Source organism: Trifolium pratense, linkage group LG4 (assembly GCF_020283565.1).
Source record: "Trifolium pratense cultivar HEN17-A07 linkage group LG4, ARS_RC_1.1, whole genome shotgun sequence".
Lineage (NCBI taxonomy): Eukaryota > Viridiplantae > Streptophyta > Magnoliopsida > Fabales > Fabaceae > Trifolium > Trifolium pratense.
The window spans coordinates 3,594,208-3,607,272 of NC_060062.1; the positions used below are offsets into that span (position 1 = coordinate 3,594,208).

The window sequence follows — 13,065 nt, forward strand, 5'->3', positions numbered from 1 at the left end:
TAAAAATTTATGTTTCAACATCGATTGTTTTTCATTGTCAATTATATGTTGTCATTTCCATAGTTATTTTGAAGAATGAGTTAAAGATATTGCTAATCAATGTTAATGAAGAAGATACCAAAGTAACTTCAAATGTGATGTATAAATAAGTTTTTTAAATGTATAAACGTCTATATATATAATTCTTAGATAGTTGTGCAACCACTAATCTCCCTAATCCACGTCAGCCACTTATATCCAATTAAACCACTCAATAATGCCACATCACTTCTACTTACATCATTGTCATCTCTATACACTTTTCCATATGCCTACATTTATATATCTATAACTTTTCATTATACACCCACTCAACTAATAATAATAGTTTTTACTAAATTATACGCACTAATTAATCTTTTATACTATATATTGAATTATAGTGTCCAATTAAGAATCAAATGCACAGTGTATGAGTATGACCACAAACCGTTTTCATAGCGACATGACAATTTATGAATTACCAACTTATTTTGATAGATGCAATAGGATCCATTGTAATCTTTTCGAAATGTATAAACACATCTTTAATATGTACCTTATATTTACATAACTTTTTTAATTATTATTATTATTTTGTTGTTGTTGATGTTATTATTATAATTTTCATAATACTTATTGTTTCAATTTATAAGAATGATTTTTCAACATTATAATATAAATACCGCATAACACCCGTGCATCGCACGAGTGTGGGACTAGCAATAATAATCTTGATGTGTGGAGCAAATCGAATAAGCAATCAAAACGTGGAAATAGCAATAATAATTACGAACAAAAGATAAGCAATAAAACTGTAAAGAACACGAAGCAATTGTTTACCCAATTCAGTCAAAACTGACCTCAATCTTTTCATGTTGACATGTTCCTTCAGTCAAAACTGACCCACTATCAATGAAAAGCTTGATTACAACGAGATTCAATACAAAAGAGTTGCAAGAATTAGACTTCAACCCTAATTCTACCATTTTCCCTAATGTCTTCCCGTGATCAAGAGATTTCAATGATAAGTGATTACAAGATGAAAGAATCAACACTCAAAACCTAGATATGAACAAAGAGTAACCCTCTTAACCCTAGCCGCCGTTTTGGTGAAAGAAACCCTCAAAACTTGATGTCAAAAAACAGAAAACGTGACCCTTTAAATACTCTGCAGCAAACTGCTTTGAGCTTAATGAAACTATGTACTTTATTTCCATTTTTGTGACCAAAGTATAAATCTCGCCCTCAGGAAAAAGAACGGTGGTGGTAAAGTGCGAGAGCGAGAGGCTCTAACATCAGGAAGGCAAAGAAGGGCCCATAGTAGTTACATAAGAGTAGCAGTGGAATTAAACTAGTGGTATAAAAAACGACATTGTTAATCTATAAAAAATAGAAGTGTTTCGGAGAAAGATGTTAGCCCACTGAGTAATGTTCGGTCCGGTGGTATGTTGTATGTAAACTTTTGAGGTTCTATCTGATACGTCTTGTGCTAGTCAGAATTTCTATATGATGTTAATATATTCCATTTTTGCTTGTTAAAAAAATAAATATTTTTTAATAAAATTTTATTAACAAAAAAGTTAAATAGTCCCCGTGAGCTTATTTTAATGGCTTAAATGTAGTTTTGGTCCCCCTATTTCACTAAATCAACGATTTTTTCTCTATAAAAAAATAGCAATTTTGGTCTCTTTCTTTTCTTTTCCGTAATTTTGGTCTCCCTATTTTTAAAAATTCATATATTTGGTCCTTTAATTTTTGATGATTTGTCACATCATGAAATGACATGGCATTTTAAGCTATAAGTCAGTAAAATAAAATATAAGCTCGTGATAAAATATGATTACAATTTTTTGGATTTTGCAAGGGTGTTAAAAAAAATTGTTACAATAAAAAGATTGTGATATGTCAAACGATTGTACCAACCGTGACTAACAAATTTTTAATTTCTTAATTCAATCGTTCAGTCTAGCATAATATCGACTTGATTATAAAAATTTACCTTTCTCAATTCGAATGTTCACTCTCACATAATAAGATTAACAATCAATTAGGAATCAACTCATATGTATATCCTTAAAAATTTTGATTTTTTTTTTCAATTAGTACATTATAGAAATCTCTTTTGAAAAGGGTTAATTTTGATTTTTTCTCCCACAACCATTTTTAGTACATTATAGAAATCTCTCTTGAAAAAGGTTAATTTCTTATAAATAAATGTTATATTTTTGGTGCTTAAAACTTCATATTTAATTCATCATTTGTTAAAAAATTCTAAATTTGTATGGGACAAATTCTTATGATATTATGAATATGAAGAGCACATATGGGTTGCCTAAAATCAGGGACTAAAAGTTGTGATGTCACATAGTTTGGGGAACCAAAACTTATTGAAATTTTTTTATAGTGACTAAAAACAAAATTTGAGGTATTTTTATATAAAAATAATTGACAACGAGATGTTTATATAACTAAAAATTATAAAACTCATACTAATATAACCACAAATTTGAGTTGTCAAAAAATATATTAATACTTCATCAAAAATAATAATATTAATACTTGATAATTATAATAAAAAAAAACAAGATACATATTTGTCATTAATAGTGATTAAACTTTATCAACGATGTCTAACATATTTTCTTAAAATCATGTCAAATCCTCCTTACTGTACTTTGAAAATTTATAACGATCTTTAATTTATTTTTGACTTAAATGCAATTTTAGTCCCCTTATTAACCAGATTCTCACAACTCTCTCGTGCATTTTCAATAAAAATTATCTATGTGACGTTTAATTAGAGCTTCGCTAATACTATATATATTTTTTTGTAGAAACTCTAATATTAGATTTTTGTTGTAGAAGCTCTAATATTATATATTAATATTTTAATGTTATTGCTTAAGTGTCGTTATTAGAGTTTCTCTATTTTTTTTTTATAGAAACTCTAATATTATATTTCTTTTAGAAACTCTAATATTTTAATATTATTATTTAGAAAATTGTGACTTTTTTTTATACAGAGAAAAATGTGACCTAAGAACCCTATCTCCAATGAAAATATTGTGAACGTAAATTTCAACAATCTAACGCTTCATTCTCAAGTAGTCAGATTATCTGTGACTTAAGAAACATAAGTTTTATGAAATAACAATATCGACTGTGACTAAAAAATTTAAATTTTCTAAATGCAAGTAATTTTATTCATTGTTGAGTACAAATATTACTATGCGACATTCAACACGATGTCATATTTTTATAGTAATTTATATTAAATTGAATTTACATTTTTTGACTAAAAAATAAAATTTACCTTTTTTTTAAGGAAAAAATAAAATTTACCTTTTTTTTTGGCGTGTGGTAGTAGCGCTACGAAGTAACCGCTTGACCCATCGAGAGAGATCACGGTAGATAAGAGGGAAGAAGGGAGCAAGGTGGTCATCTCGACCATGGGGAAGGGTTCACGTGCACGGCGGTCGTGGACGGAGCAGACCACTTTCTTCTTCTTCTCCTCCGATATTGTTTTTTCTTTATAATGTTTTTTTTATTATCTTTTAATTATATTACAATTAAAAAATAATATTATAAAAACTTTAAATAGGTCCTTTAGAAAAAACTTTAAATAGAGGTGTTTTTTTTAACAGGACTTTAAATAGAGGTGTTGAATAAAAAGAAGAAAGAAAATAGTTTTTTTATGAAAATTTTTATTAGTTATAACTTGTGTCGCATATGATAATTATTTTGATTTTTTTATCAGTGATAATTTATCTCGTATATGATAGTTCAAATTTTTGTCGTTATAACTTATCCGGTAAAAAATAGTTTTTTTTTTTTTTTAAGTTTTATTAGTTAGAACTTGTCTCGCATATGATAATTTTTTGAAATTTTTATCAGTAATAGTTTATCTCGTATATATGTGATAGTTAAAATTTATGTCAGTTAGAATTGCCCCATATATCATAGTTAGTTTGAAATTTATATTAGTTAGAACTTATCACGTATAAAATAGTTTTTTTATGAAATTTTAATTAGTTATAACTTGTGTCACATATGATAATTATTTTGAATTTTTGATCCGTGATAATTTATCTCGTATACGATAATTCAAATTTATGACGGTTATAACTTACCCCTTAAAAAGTTTTTTTTTTTTTAAAGTTTTATTAGTTATCACATATGATAATTTTTTAAAATTTTTATCAGTGATAGTTTATCTCGTATAAGATAGTTAATTTTTTTTTGTTGATTATGATAGTTAAAATTTATGTCAGTTATAACTTATCCCGTGTAAAATAGTCTTTTTGAAAATTTTATTAGTTAGAATTTATCTCGCATATGATATTTTTTTTGAAATTTTTAATGGTTACATTCTCATCATCCATAATTATTTTAATGGCTCGAAACTTCAAAATGAATACGTTTTTTAAAAAAAAAAAACTTTTGAGTTCACCATAAGTCATGTCTTGACTATGAAACATAATTTTTGTATGTGAACAATGTATTGCCATAAGAAACCATTTAAGATGCATAATTTATGGTAGTAACCACAACTTATTCAAAAAATCCCGTCTACGGATAATTATTTTAAAATTTTGATCAGTGATAATTTATTCGATATATGATAGTTAAAATTTATACATCGTAATTTATCCCGTGTAAAATAATTTTTTTAAATTTTTTATTATTTATAACTTGTCTCATATATGATAATTATTTTGAATTTTTTTATTAATGATATTTTGTCTCATATACGATAGTTAAAATATTTGTTTAGAGACATTCAATTGAATAGAATTTTGAATAAGTAAAGAGAGGGAAAAAAATTGAATTTGAAATTTGGTGTCATACATTGGAAACCGAAATTGGAAGAAGTTAAAATAGTCAAAACCAGTGATGTCACATGTCATATGGTTCATTTGCAACTCGAAGTGTCATTTTCATGTGGTTGACTTAGATGGCTTGGTCCAATCTCAATGATACATTTCCTTTTCACTCACAAAAATGTCATATGGCTTAGATGACTTGGTTAGTTTTGTACATTTAGTTTAGTTACCAAATTTTTTGACACTAATTGCCCTTACTTTGAACACATGGCAGCATCTTAAATAAGAACAATTGAGAGTTTTTCAGAATAATCAACTTTCTTATATAGATTAGATTCATTTTAAATAATATAAAGTATTAGTAATATTATATATTGATAAATAAATTAATCATCGATATTATTTGTTTACATGCATAGAGAAAATCATGAATGATTGAAATATTTTTGTTGTCAGGTAATCAAGTGACTAAAAGATCCACCTTAAAGGTGAATAAGTGAAGTGTCTCAGGTTCGAACGAGCTCCTATACATATAGTATGATGTGCTTACCAACTGAGCTAAACTCATCGTTCCAAATTGCAATTTTTTATTCTCCTATTTTATTGACTACTTACTTTAGATTTGTCACATCCAAACTCTTACTATGACCAAACTACCCTTTTGAAATGACCGATATACTTCTGAGCAGTGTTTTAAAAACCGGACCGGTCATCGAACCGGCGAGGGTATTGGGTCACTGGTTCATTGGTCGAACCACTGGGTCACTGGTCGAACCGCATGATAAACCGGATTAAACCGAATTAAACCGGTGGAATGAACCGGTCTCTATAATAAAACTACATAGTTATTAAACCGCTCGAATCGGATAATTCGGTCTTTAAAAAAATCATAAAAAATATGAAATTTTGAAAATTTCATAAAAAGAATGCCATAAATTCTATAAAACAAGACATATTAACAATACCCTTGATTTCTTTTTAGTAGCAAAAAAAATCTTTTATTAACAAACTCACCATAACATAAGGCACATTTTTTTTAAGCAGCAAAAATCTTTTATTAACAAACTGACCATAACATAAGACATATCTTTTTTTTGTGTGGACATAAGTTAGACACAGGCATGCGCCGAACGCGCCCTGTCTGGCCCGCTAGTACTATATATATAGAGAATACATGAACTTTGGTGTGAACTTTTCATAATACTAACAATACCCTTAATTTTTTAGTAGAAAAAAAAAATATTAACAAACTCACCTAAACTTAAGTCACATACAAATAAATTAATATTGTTTAGATATTTTTTTTACAACATTGTTTATAGCTTTTAAAAGGTCACAAATGTATCTTATAAAAAAAAAGCACAAATGCATCTTATAAAAAAAAAAAAGGACACAAATATATTGTAAAAAAAAAAAGCAATAAAAATAATATAAAAAAGACCATATAAATAGTTTGAAATTGGGCCATAAAAGAAGCCCATAAAAATAAAAATAATAAGAGTCCAAAATAACACCATATATGACATTCTTTCTTGTACGAAAACCCTAGATACTCGGTTCTGAGTAAAAATAAGTCTTGTTTGGTTGGTTGCATAATATTACAAAATCCAAAAATTCGCGGTTCCAAAAATTACTTCTCCAACTTCACTCACTCACTGCTCCAAAAATCAATGGCGAGAATTAAGCAGAAACCTCGTCCCAGTCCCAGTACACGCACTCGTATGTTCCAATTTCAAAACCCTCGTTTCTCAAATTCACACTTAATTTTTCTATTTTGTTTAATCTATAATTTGTTCTGTTTCAATGTTGTTTCAGCAAATGAGGCTCAGGGAACGAATAAAAGACGGTTTAAGCCTGGAACAGTAGCACTTCGTGAGATTCGTAAATTTCAAAAAACTGTTAATTTACTTATACCTTGTGCTCCGTTTGTAAGATGTGTAAGTTCTTTTCATTCTATATATTTTTATAAATTGTAGTAACTTTTATATAAGTAACAAATCAAAATTGGATTTGTGTTTTTAATATGCTGTTAATTAGGTTTTAGTTACTAGCTGTGAAACACGAACACCAGACACGTCACTTATACATATACCTGATAGTAATTTAAGAGAATTTGGGTGTGTTCGATCTGCTAAAAAATAAGGAATTGAGAGTAAGACAACTCTAGTTGTATTGTGTTTGATCTCCTAACTATTAGCATTGACATTTTCAGAAACTACATGTGTCAATATTAGGTACTAAAACATGTCAGACTTTGACACGTGTAATGTATGTGAGACATGGGATATTGGAGATGCTTTCAATTTGAAGTGTTGGTGCTACATAGCTACTAAGTCTAAACATTGATATTTTTCTAGTTTATATGAACAAACTTAGGAAAAAAAGGAAAGACTTTGTTTTGGGGAGTGTTTGCATTTTTGTTGTCACAGTTTGGTTGTTATTTTGTTTGTTTTTCACAGGAAATTTTTGGGTGAACTTTATCAATTTTTATGTGGTTTGATTGATGAGCATGCTTTATATGGAATTAGTGGCTTGCTATTAATTAAGATATGATTTGATAAGAAAAGTCGAAAGGAGTTGCAATGACTGCGAGTCTTTTTAATAATAAATTGCGAAATTAGTTGAAATCAATTTCTGCATCTTAATTTCAGTTTGGGTGTTTTTTGTCATCTAATATCTCTATAACCAGATATGATGAGAACTTTTCTCTCAAGTTAGAGTTAGTTACTTAGGGTTTAGTTCGGATAAACTTCTCCATAATCACTTTTGTAAAAAAGAATTACTGAAAGAATCTTATGATAATTATGAGTTTTTTAAACAATTCCTCTTTTTATATAGTCGAAATTAGCCTGTGTATCTTACTTTGTTTAGAAGGTCTCTCATTTAACTTCTCTATAAAAATCAAGATTATACTGCCATTTTTGAAAGTGAAGAAGATGCACTTATTTTAATTGAAAAGCCCCCATAAGTTATAACTTAGAAGATAATTAAACCTGGTCCTTATACCTGTTGAGAAGCTTCAGTAATCTAGAAGATAATTCAAACTGGACCCTATGATTTGTTGGCATGATATCATGTCACATATTTGGCTGAATGAATTGGATCTTATGGGCAGTTTGTTCTCAGTTCTCACTGTTGTTGCAATGCCTTTTCTTTTACTTGTGCCTGCAGGTCAGACAGATTACAAACCAATTTTCAACCCAGGTCACGCGCTGGACGGCTGAAGCCTTACAAGCACTTCAGGAGGTATGTAACTTATTTCATACTCATTTGAGTATTAACTAGAGGGTGTGCAAGATGTAACTTACCTCATTTGTCTTGCAAATGTATTCTTTAAGGAAAAGATTATTTGAATTCAATCATTTCCTGGTTTAGATATTAAATTTTTTTATACTTAGAATATTTCCATTCATTTTATTCTAATCCCCTACAATTTTGAATATTTATTTTAGTGCATTCTTATATGGTTATGTGATCAGTTAAAGAATGCTGGAATATTACCAAGTCTGCTTTCATACTATCCATTGATTATCAATGATTGAGATTTAGAGACTATATGTCCGAGCATAAGAATGCTCTCATTTCAGAGTCTCAACAAAATAAAGTTAATATTAAGTAACATGATTCCCCCCCTTAATAAGCATTTGATCAGACATCCAAGTGAAACAAAGAGTTGGTTTGAAGGCTCAATTATATTTTTAATATGCATTACATGCATTACAATACTATTTAAAGTATGACGAATCCAGCAGTTATATTTCAGGCATACATGGCATGTCTGTTTTTGGTTTTAGGGGAAAACTAAAGGAAGTGGAGTAAAATTGTGGGGTTTAAACCTTCCAATTTCCTTGCATGTCCCATAACTTTTCCAGCGAAGTTGTCGAAAGGGGACTTAATTAAATAATAAAAGATGAAAAACTGATTTGAGAATGTAGAGTTGTTTTAAAACATTTAAGAATGGGAACTTTATTATTGCTGTTTCTGTCACCGGTAGGTACCCCTGAACAATAGCTGGATTGGTTAAGACAGTTATAGTTAGTTGATGTTCAGTCATGGCAGTTTCATGATTGTAATATATGTTATGTTATAACCTTAACCTACCTTGTATGCGAAAAGAGCATCTTACAGTTTGAGAGTAAGAGTAAATGAGTAATACAACACTTGTAAGTTGTAACCAAATTTTCTCCAAGAAGGAATTCTCCAACCGTTCAACCATTTTCCTTTGTTTCTTTTCCTCATGGCATCAGAGCTTCTTCCTCTATTGATTTTTGTCTTTCCTATGAAAAAATTTAGCCATGGATACTTCACATCCTATTGTCATGCACCCAAATGAGAATCTTGTTACCACTCTCACTGTAGATGCCAGTTGTATGAGATGAAAGTGATATCAGTCATCGGTATCCTAACAAACAATGGTCATTTGGACCAATGGCCTGTAAATCTCCAACGAAATATCTAGTTGTTTGTAACCCTATAGCTCTCATAGCTTCTGGATGAGAGGGGGGGGGGGGGGGGGCATGCTTGACTCTTCTACAGAGCTAGTAATTTAGCCTTAATGAACTTTTTCAACATTCCTGCTGCACAGCTTCTTTATATGCATGTGGAAATGATTAAACTTTAAAGAGTTGGTTGTTAGATGTAGAAAAATGTGTGATATGAGTGGGAATTGGGTGTATGATTTCTGAATATGGTTAAGTTTATGAAATGATCAGGGAGCAATGATGGTATGCTAAATATGAAGGCCTCTTGACTCTTTGAGTGTCTTGTCAGAGGATATTGGTATTTGGGGATTGTGGGAGTACATTATTATTGTCATGTCTGTAGTATGTGGGTTAGTGGTAGTGAGAGTATCTTCTAGTGCAAGTACAGGAGCTGAGATGACATTTTAGGGGAGATATCAAAGATGAGAGACGTGATATGGATGGCTGACAGGCAATATAGTCAAAATTGTGATCTTATGACAATATTGCTTAATTTAGTGTTTATGTATCAGCACTTTTTCAATAGCGTGGGATTGACAATATTGCTTGTAAGATTGGTGGGATCAGCAAGTACTTTGGTGGGATATCTAGAATTTGACTACTTAATTTTAGTGTTTATGTATCAGCACTTTTTCAAAACTGTGTTTTGTATTTTGCATATTCAAAGTTGTTAAGTTCTTGTTAATATTCTAGCTAAGTGGTGACTTATGAATTGTGTATCTTATGGATTTTGAATTTAAGTTTAATATAATTGTTTGTAGTGAGTGTATAAGTGAAGGGCATAGTAAGAATTTAATCAATAACATTAATTGTAATTGTAATTCTTAACTTGTGTGCTATTATCTTAAATAGCCCTTAGAAAGGAAAAGATGGAGTATTTTTTTCACCTGTTTTAATATTACATTTCGTATGGAACATGATCCTTCTCTGGTTTTTTTGTTTGTTTGTTGAAAACCCTGTAGGCAGCTGAGGACTATCTGGTTCGTATGTTTGAATGTGGAATGCTCTGTGCACTTCACGCAAGGCGTGTTACGCTTAGTAAGTTGATTTAATTTATTTTTTTTGTTGGTCAAGTGGCTAATGGCTAGAAATTCACCTCTTGGGGTGAATAAGTGGGAGATCCCGGGTTCGAACCCCGGCTCTGCACATAAAATGCATAAAATGCAATATCCCTACCAAATGAGCTATGCTCACGGGTGCAAATTTCTTTTCATCAATCACATTATTCACGATTTATCATGTAGAAAATATACTTCTTTTTATTTTGATGAATGAATCTTTATCTTGGTTACATTCATACATATGATGAACTCTTCTGTAACTAATATTAATTAGATTCAAACAATATTCTACAGTCAGTAATCTTTATACTAGAGAAAGAGGAAAATTGCAGGAGTGTAGTTGCTGGGAACATCACACATTGTTTTAAGCCTAGCGCTTGATATGTCAATTTTTAAAGAATGTCACTAATGGCTGTACCATGCAAAGGGTACTTGCAACAGTTGCAAAATGCAAAAAAGAAAGTGATAAATGTTCATTGTGAACTCTCTGCGTCTTGCGACCTCTGGTCATGTAAAGGGTTGCAGTCGCAGATAACATTAACAGGAATAATCAAGTCATTCTTAAGCAGGGATATTTTTATGCTGTCTTCTGGTTGATAAATAAAGTTTTTGATGAGCTGAAGACGCAAAAAGAGATTTATGTATCTAGACGAAAATAATGGATAGAATACAAAACAGAACTTTGTTTATCTAGTATAGTGGGTATTTTCCTTAGACCATTATGAATTTTTTTTTAACTAACCTCTGTTATTTGATTTTTTGCCTCAGTGAAAAAGGATATTGAGTTGACACGTAGGCTTACCGGAATAGGAAGGCCTTTGTGAGAGCACAGACCGACAGTGAAAAACATTGTTGCTATATATAAACTTGACATTCTTCGAAGAAGCCATTGCTACTTGTATGCCTGAATTTGAAATTTAAATTAGGTACTAGGCTAACTCGCATATTGTCGATAGTAATGTTTGTAGGTGAAAAATCTTTTGTAGATGAACCATCATTGTAGATAAATGGTTTACTACCGAGTCTGACTGAGAATTGATGAGTAACTTGCAATTTAAATTGTAGCCATTGTATTATTTCAAAGATTATTGTCGTTCATATATTTACTTCATGTGGTAGAAGGAATTCATGTAGTTTAAGTGCTTGTTTGTTTACTATTCTGAAAATACATTCTTTCAAGTTTGTCTTCTGTATCTTTTCTTACTATCACAATTGTTACTATATGATCTTTTATCTCATTGTTAGTAATGTAATATATGAACATAAGTTTTAGTAAATTTTTTTTTTTAAGCAAAATTGGAAACGTAGAAGTGATAAAATAATTTGATGATATCCTAACAGAGATGGAACACCATCAAACCAACCACCAACAACAACACCCCAAAGATAACATTGATAAGAAATAAAGAAAACAAAAAAGATGGGGGGCTACACCAAACCCATCAAAGAAGATCAACAAAAACGAAAATTAGGGAGACCGGCTCTATTACGGAAAAAGTCATCCCTAATGCAATTTGGTAAAAAATCCCACCAAATAATCCCATTACAATGAAAACCCATATTAGCTAACTTATCAGCACAATTGTTACCTTCTCTATCTATATATATAAATCCTAGATAGTTGTGGAAAACCCTAATCTATAAATCCTAGATTGTTACCTTCTTTATTCAATGGATTAATCTTAATCAACAATTAAAATAATAAATGAATACCTCATCTATTAAATTCTAATTATAATTATGTTTGACTGTAATTTGGAATAACCATGAGTTGATCTATTCTCATATGTAATTAAAATAATAGCATGATTTTTTTTTTCTTTTGAGATTGAATATATCATAGTAGAGGTGTTAGTAGCAACATATATAAAAAAATCTGATGTCACGTTTTAGGATATCGGCCTCCCAAAGAAAAATTTGATTTTTTTTCCATCCACTATTTAAGTAGAAAACGAAATGAAAGTGTTAGCTACTTGAGTAATGAACGGAGTGAATGTGTTTGCTATTTAAGTAGCATACGAATCCAAGATATATAAAAAATCCCACCACCTTCCTTTCATTCCATCGGTTTTTAAAAAATCATAACTTTTCTAAAAAGATTCCCAACTCTAAAAAAACTCTTGTAATATCTACTCTTAATATATATATATATATATATATCTGATATTCTGATTAACATAAAACTTACATTACATAACAAACAGTTTTTATTTAATGTCAAATTTAAATATTAAAAGAAAATCAATTAATACATTCAACGGGTTTATATTGAAAATGCACGAGAAAGTTCCGCGAAAATTTCATAATGTATATTATATTATATAGTATAGAGAACATATCCAGGAAATAGAAATCTAGAAACATGTTATGTTATTGCAAAATTATCTTTTCTCTCAACCAATTACCATGCCTTTACAAAAAGAATTCCTTAGCTCCTAACTCCTAAGTATCTCCTATTTTACAATGAAATAAAATATGAGTTTCTTTATTCCGAATTGCTTACGATAACCTTGTGTCTAAGATTCCTTTAAAAACAAAATGAAATAAAATTAAAAAAAAATATATATCTTTTAAATAACTAACTAATCTTAAATTCTAGACAAATTCTAAATATTCTTACCAGAACATATTATTTTAAATTCTTATATCATAACACTAATACGAAACCTTGATTCATCA

General features: G+C 29.7%; 1 protein-coding gene across 1 annotated transcript; it reads left to right on the forward strand.

The window, feature by feature from the left end:
- Window positions 1–6,371: 6,371 nt before the first annotated feature.
- LOC123881407 (histone H3-like centromeric protein HTR12) lies at window positions 6,372–11,469 on the forward strand. The gene is made up of 5 exons (XM_045930090.1): window positions 6,372–6,563; window positions 6,660–6,781; window positions 8,016–8,090; window positions 10,288–10,363; window positions 11,155–11,469. The coding sequence occupies exons 1-5, from the start codon at window positions 6,515–6,517 to the stop codon at window positions 11,208–11,210; spliced, it is 378 nt and encodes a 125-aa protein (XP_045786046.1). The 5' UTR covers window positions 6,372–6,514; the 3' UTR covers window positions 11,211–11,469.
- Window positions 11,470–13,065: the final 1,596 nt, after the last annotated feature.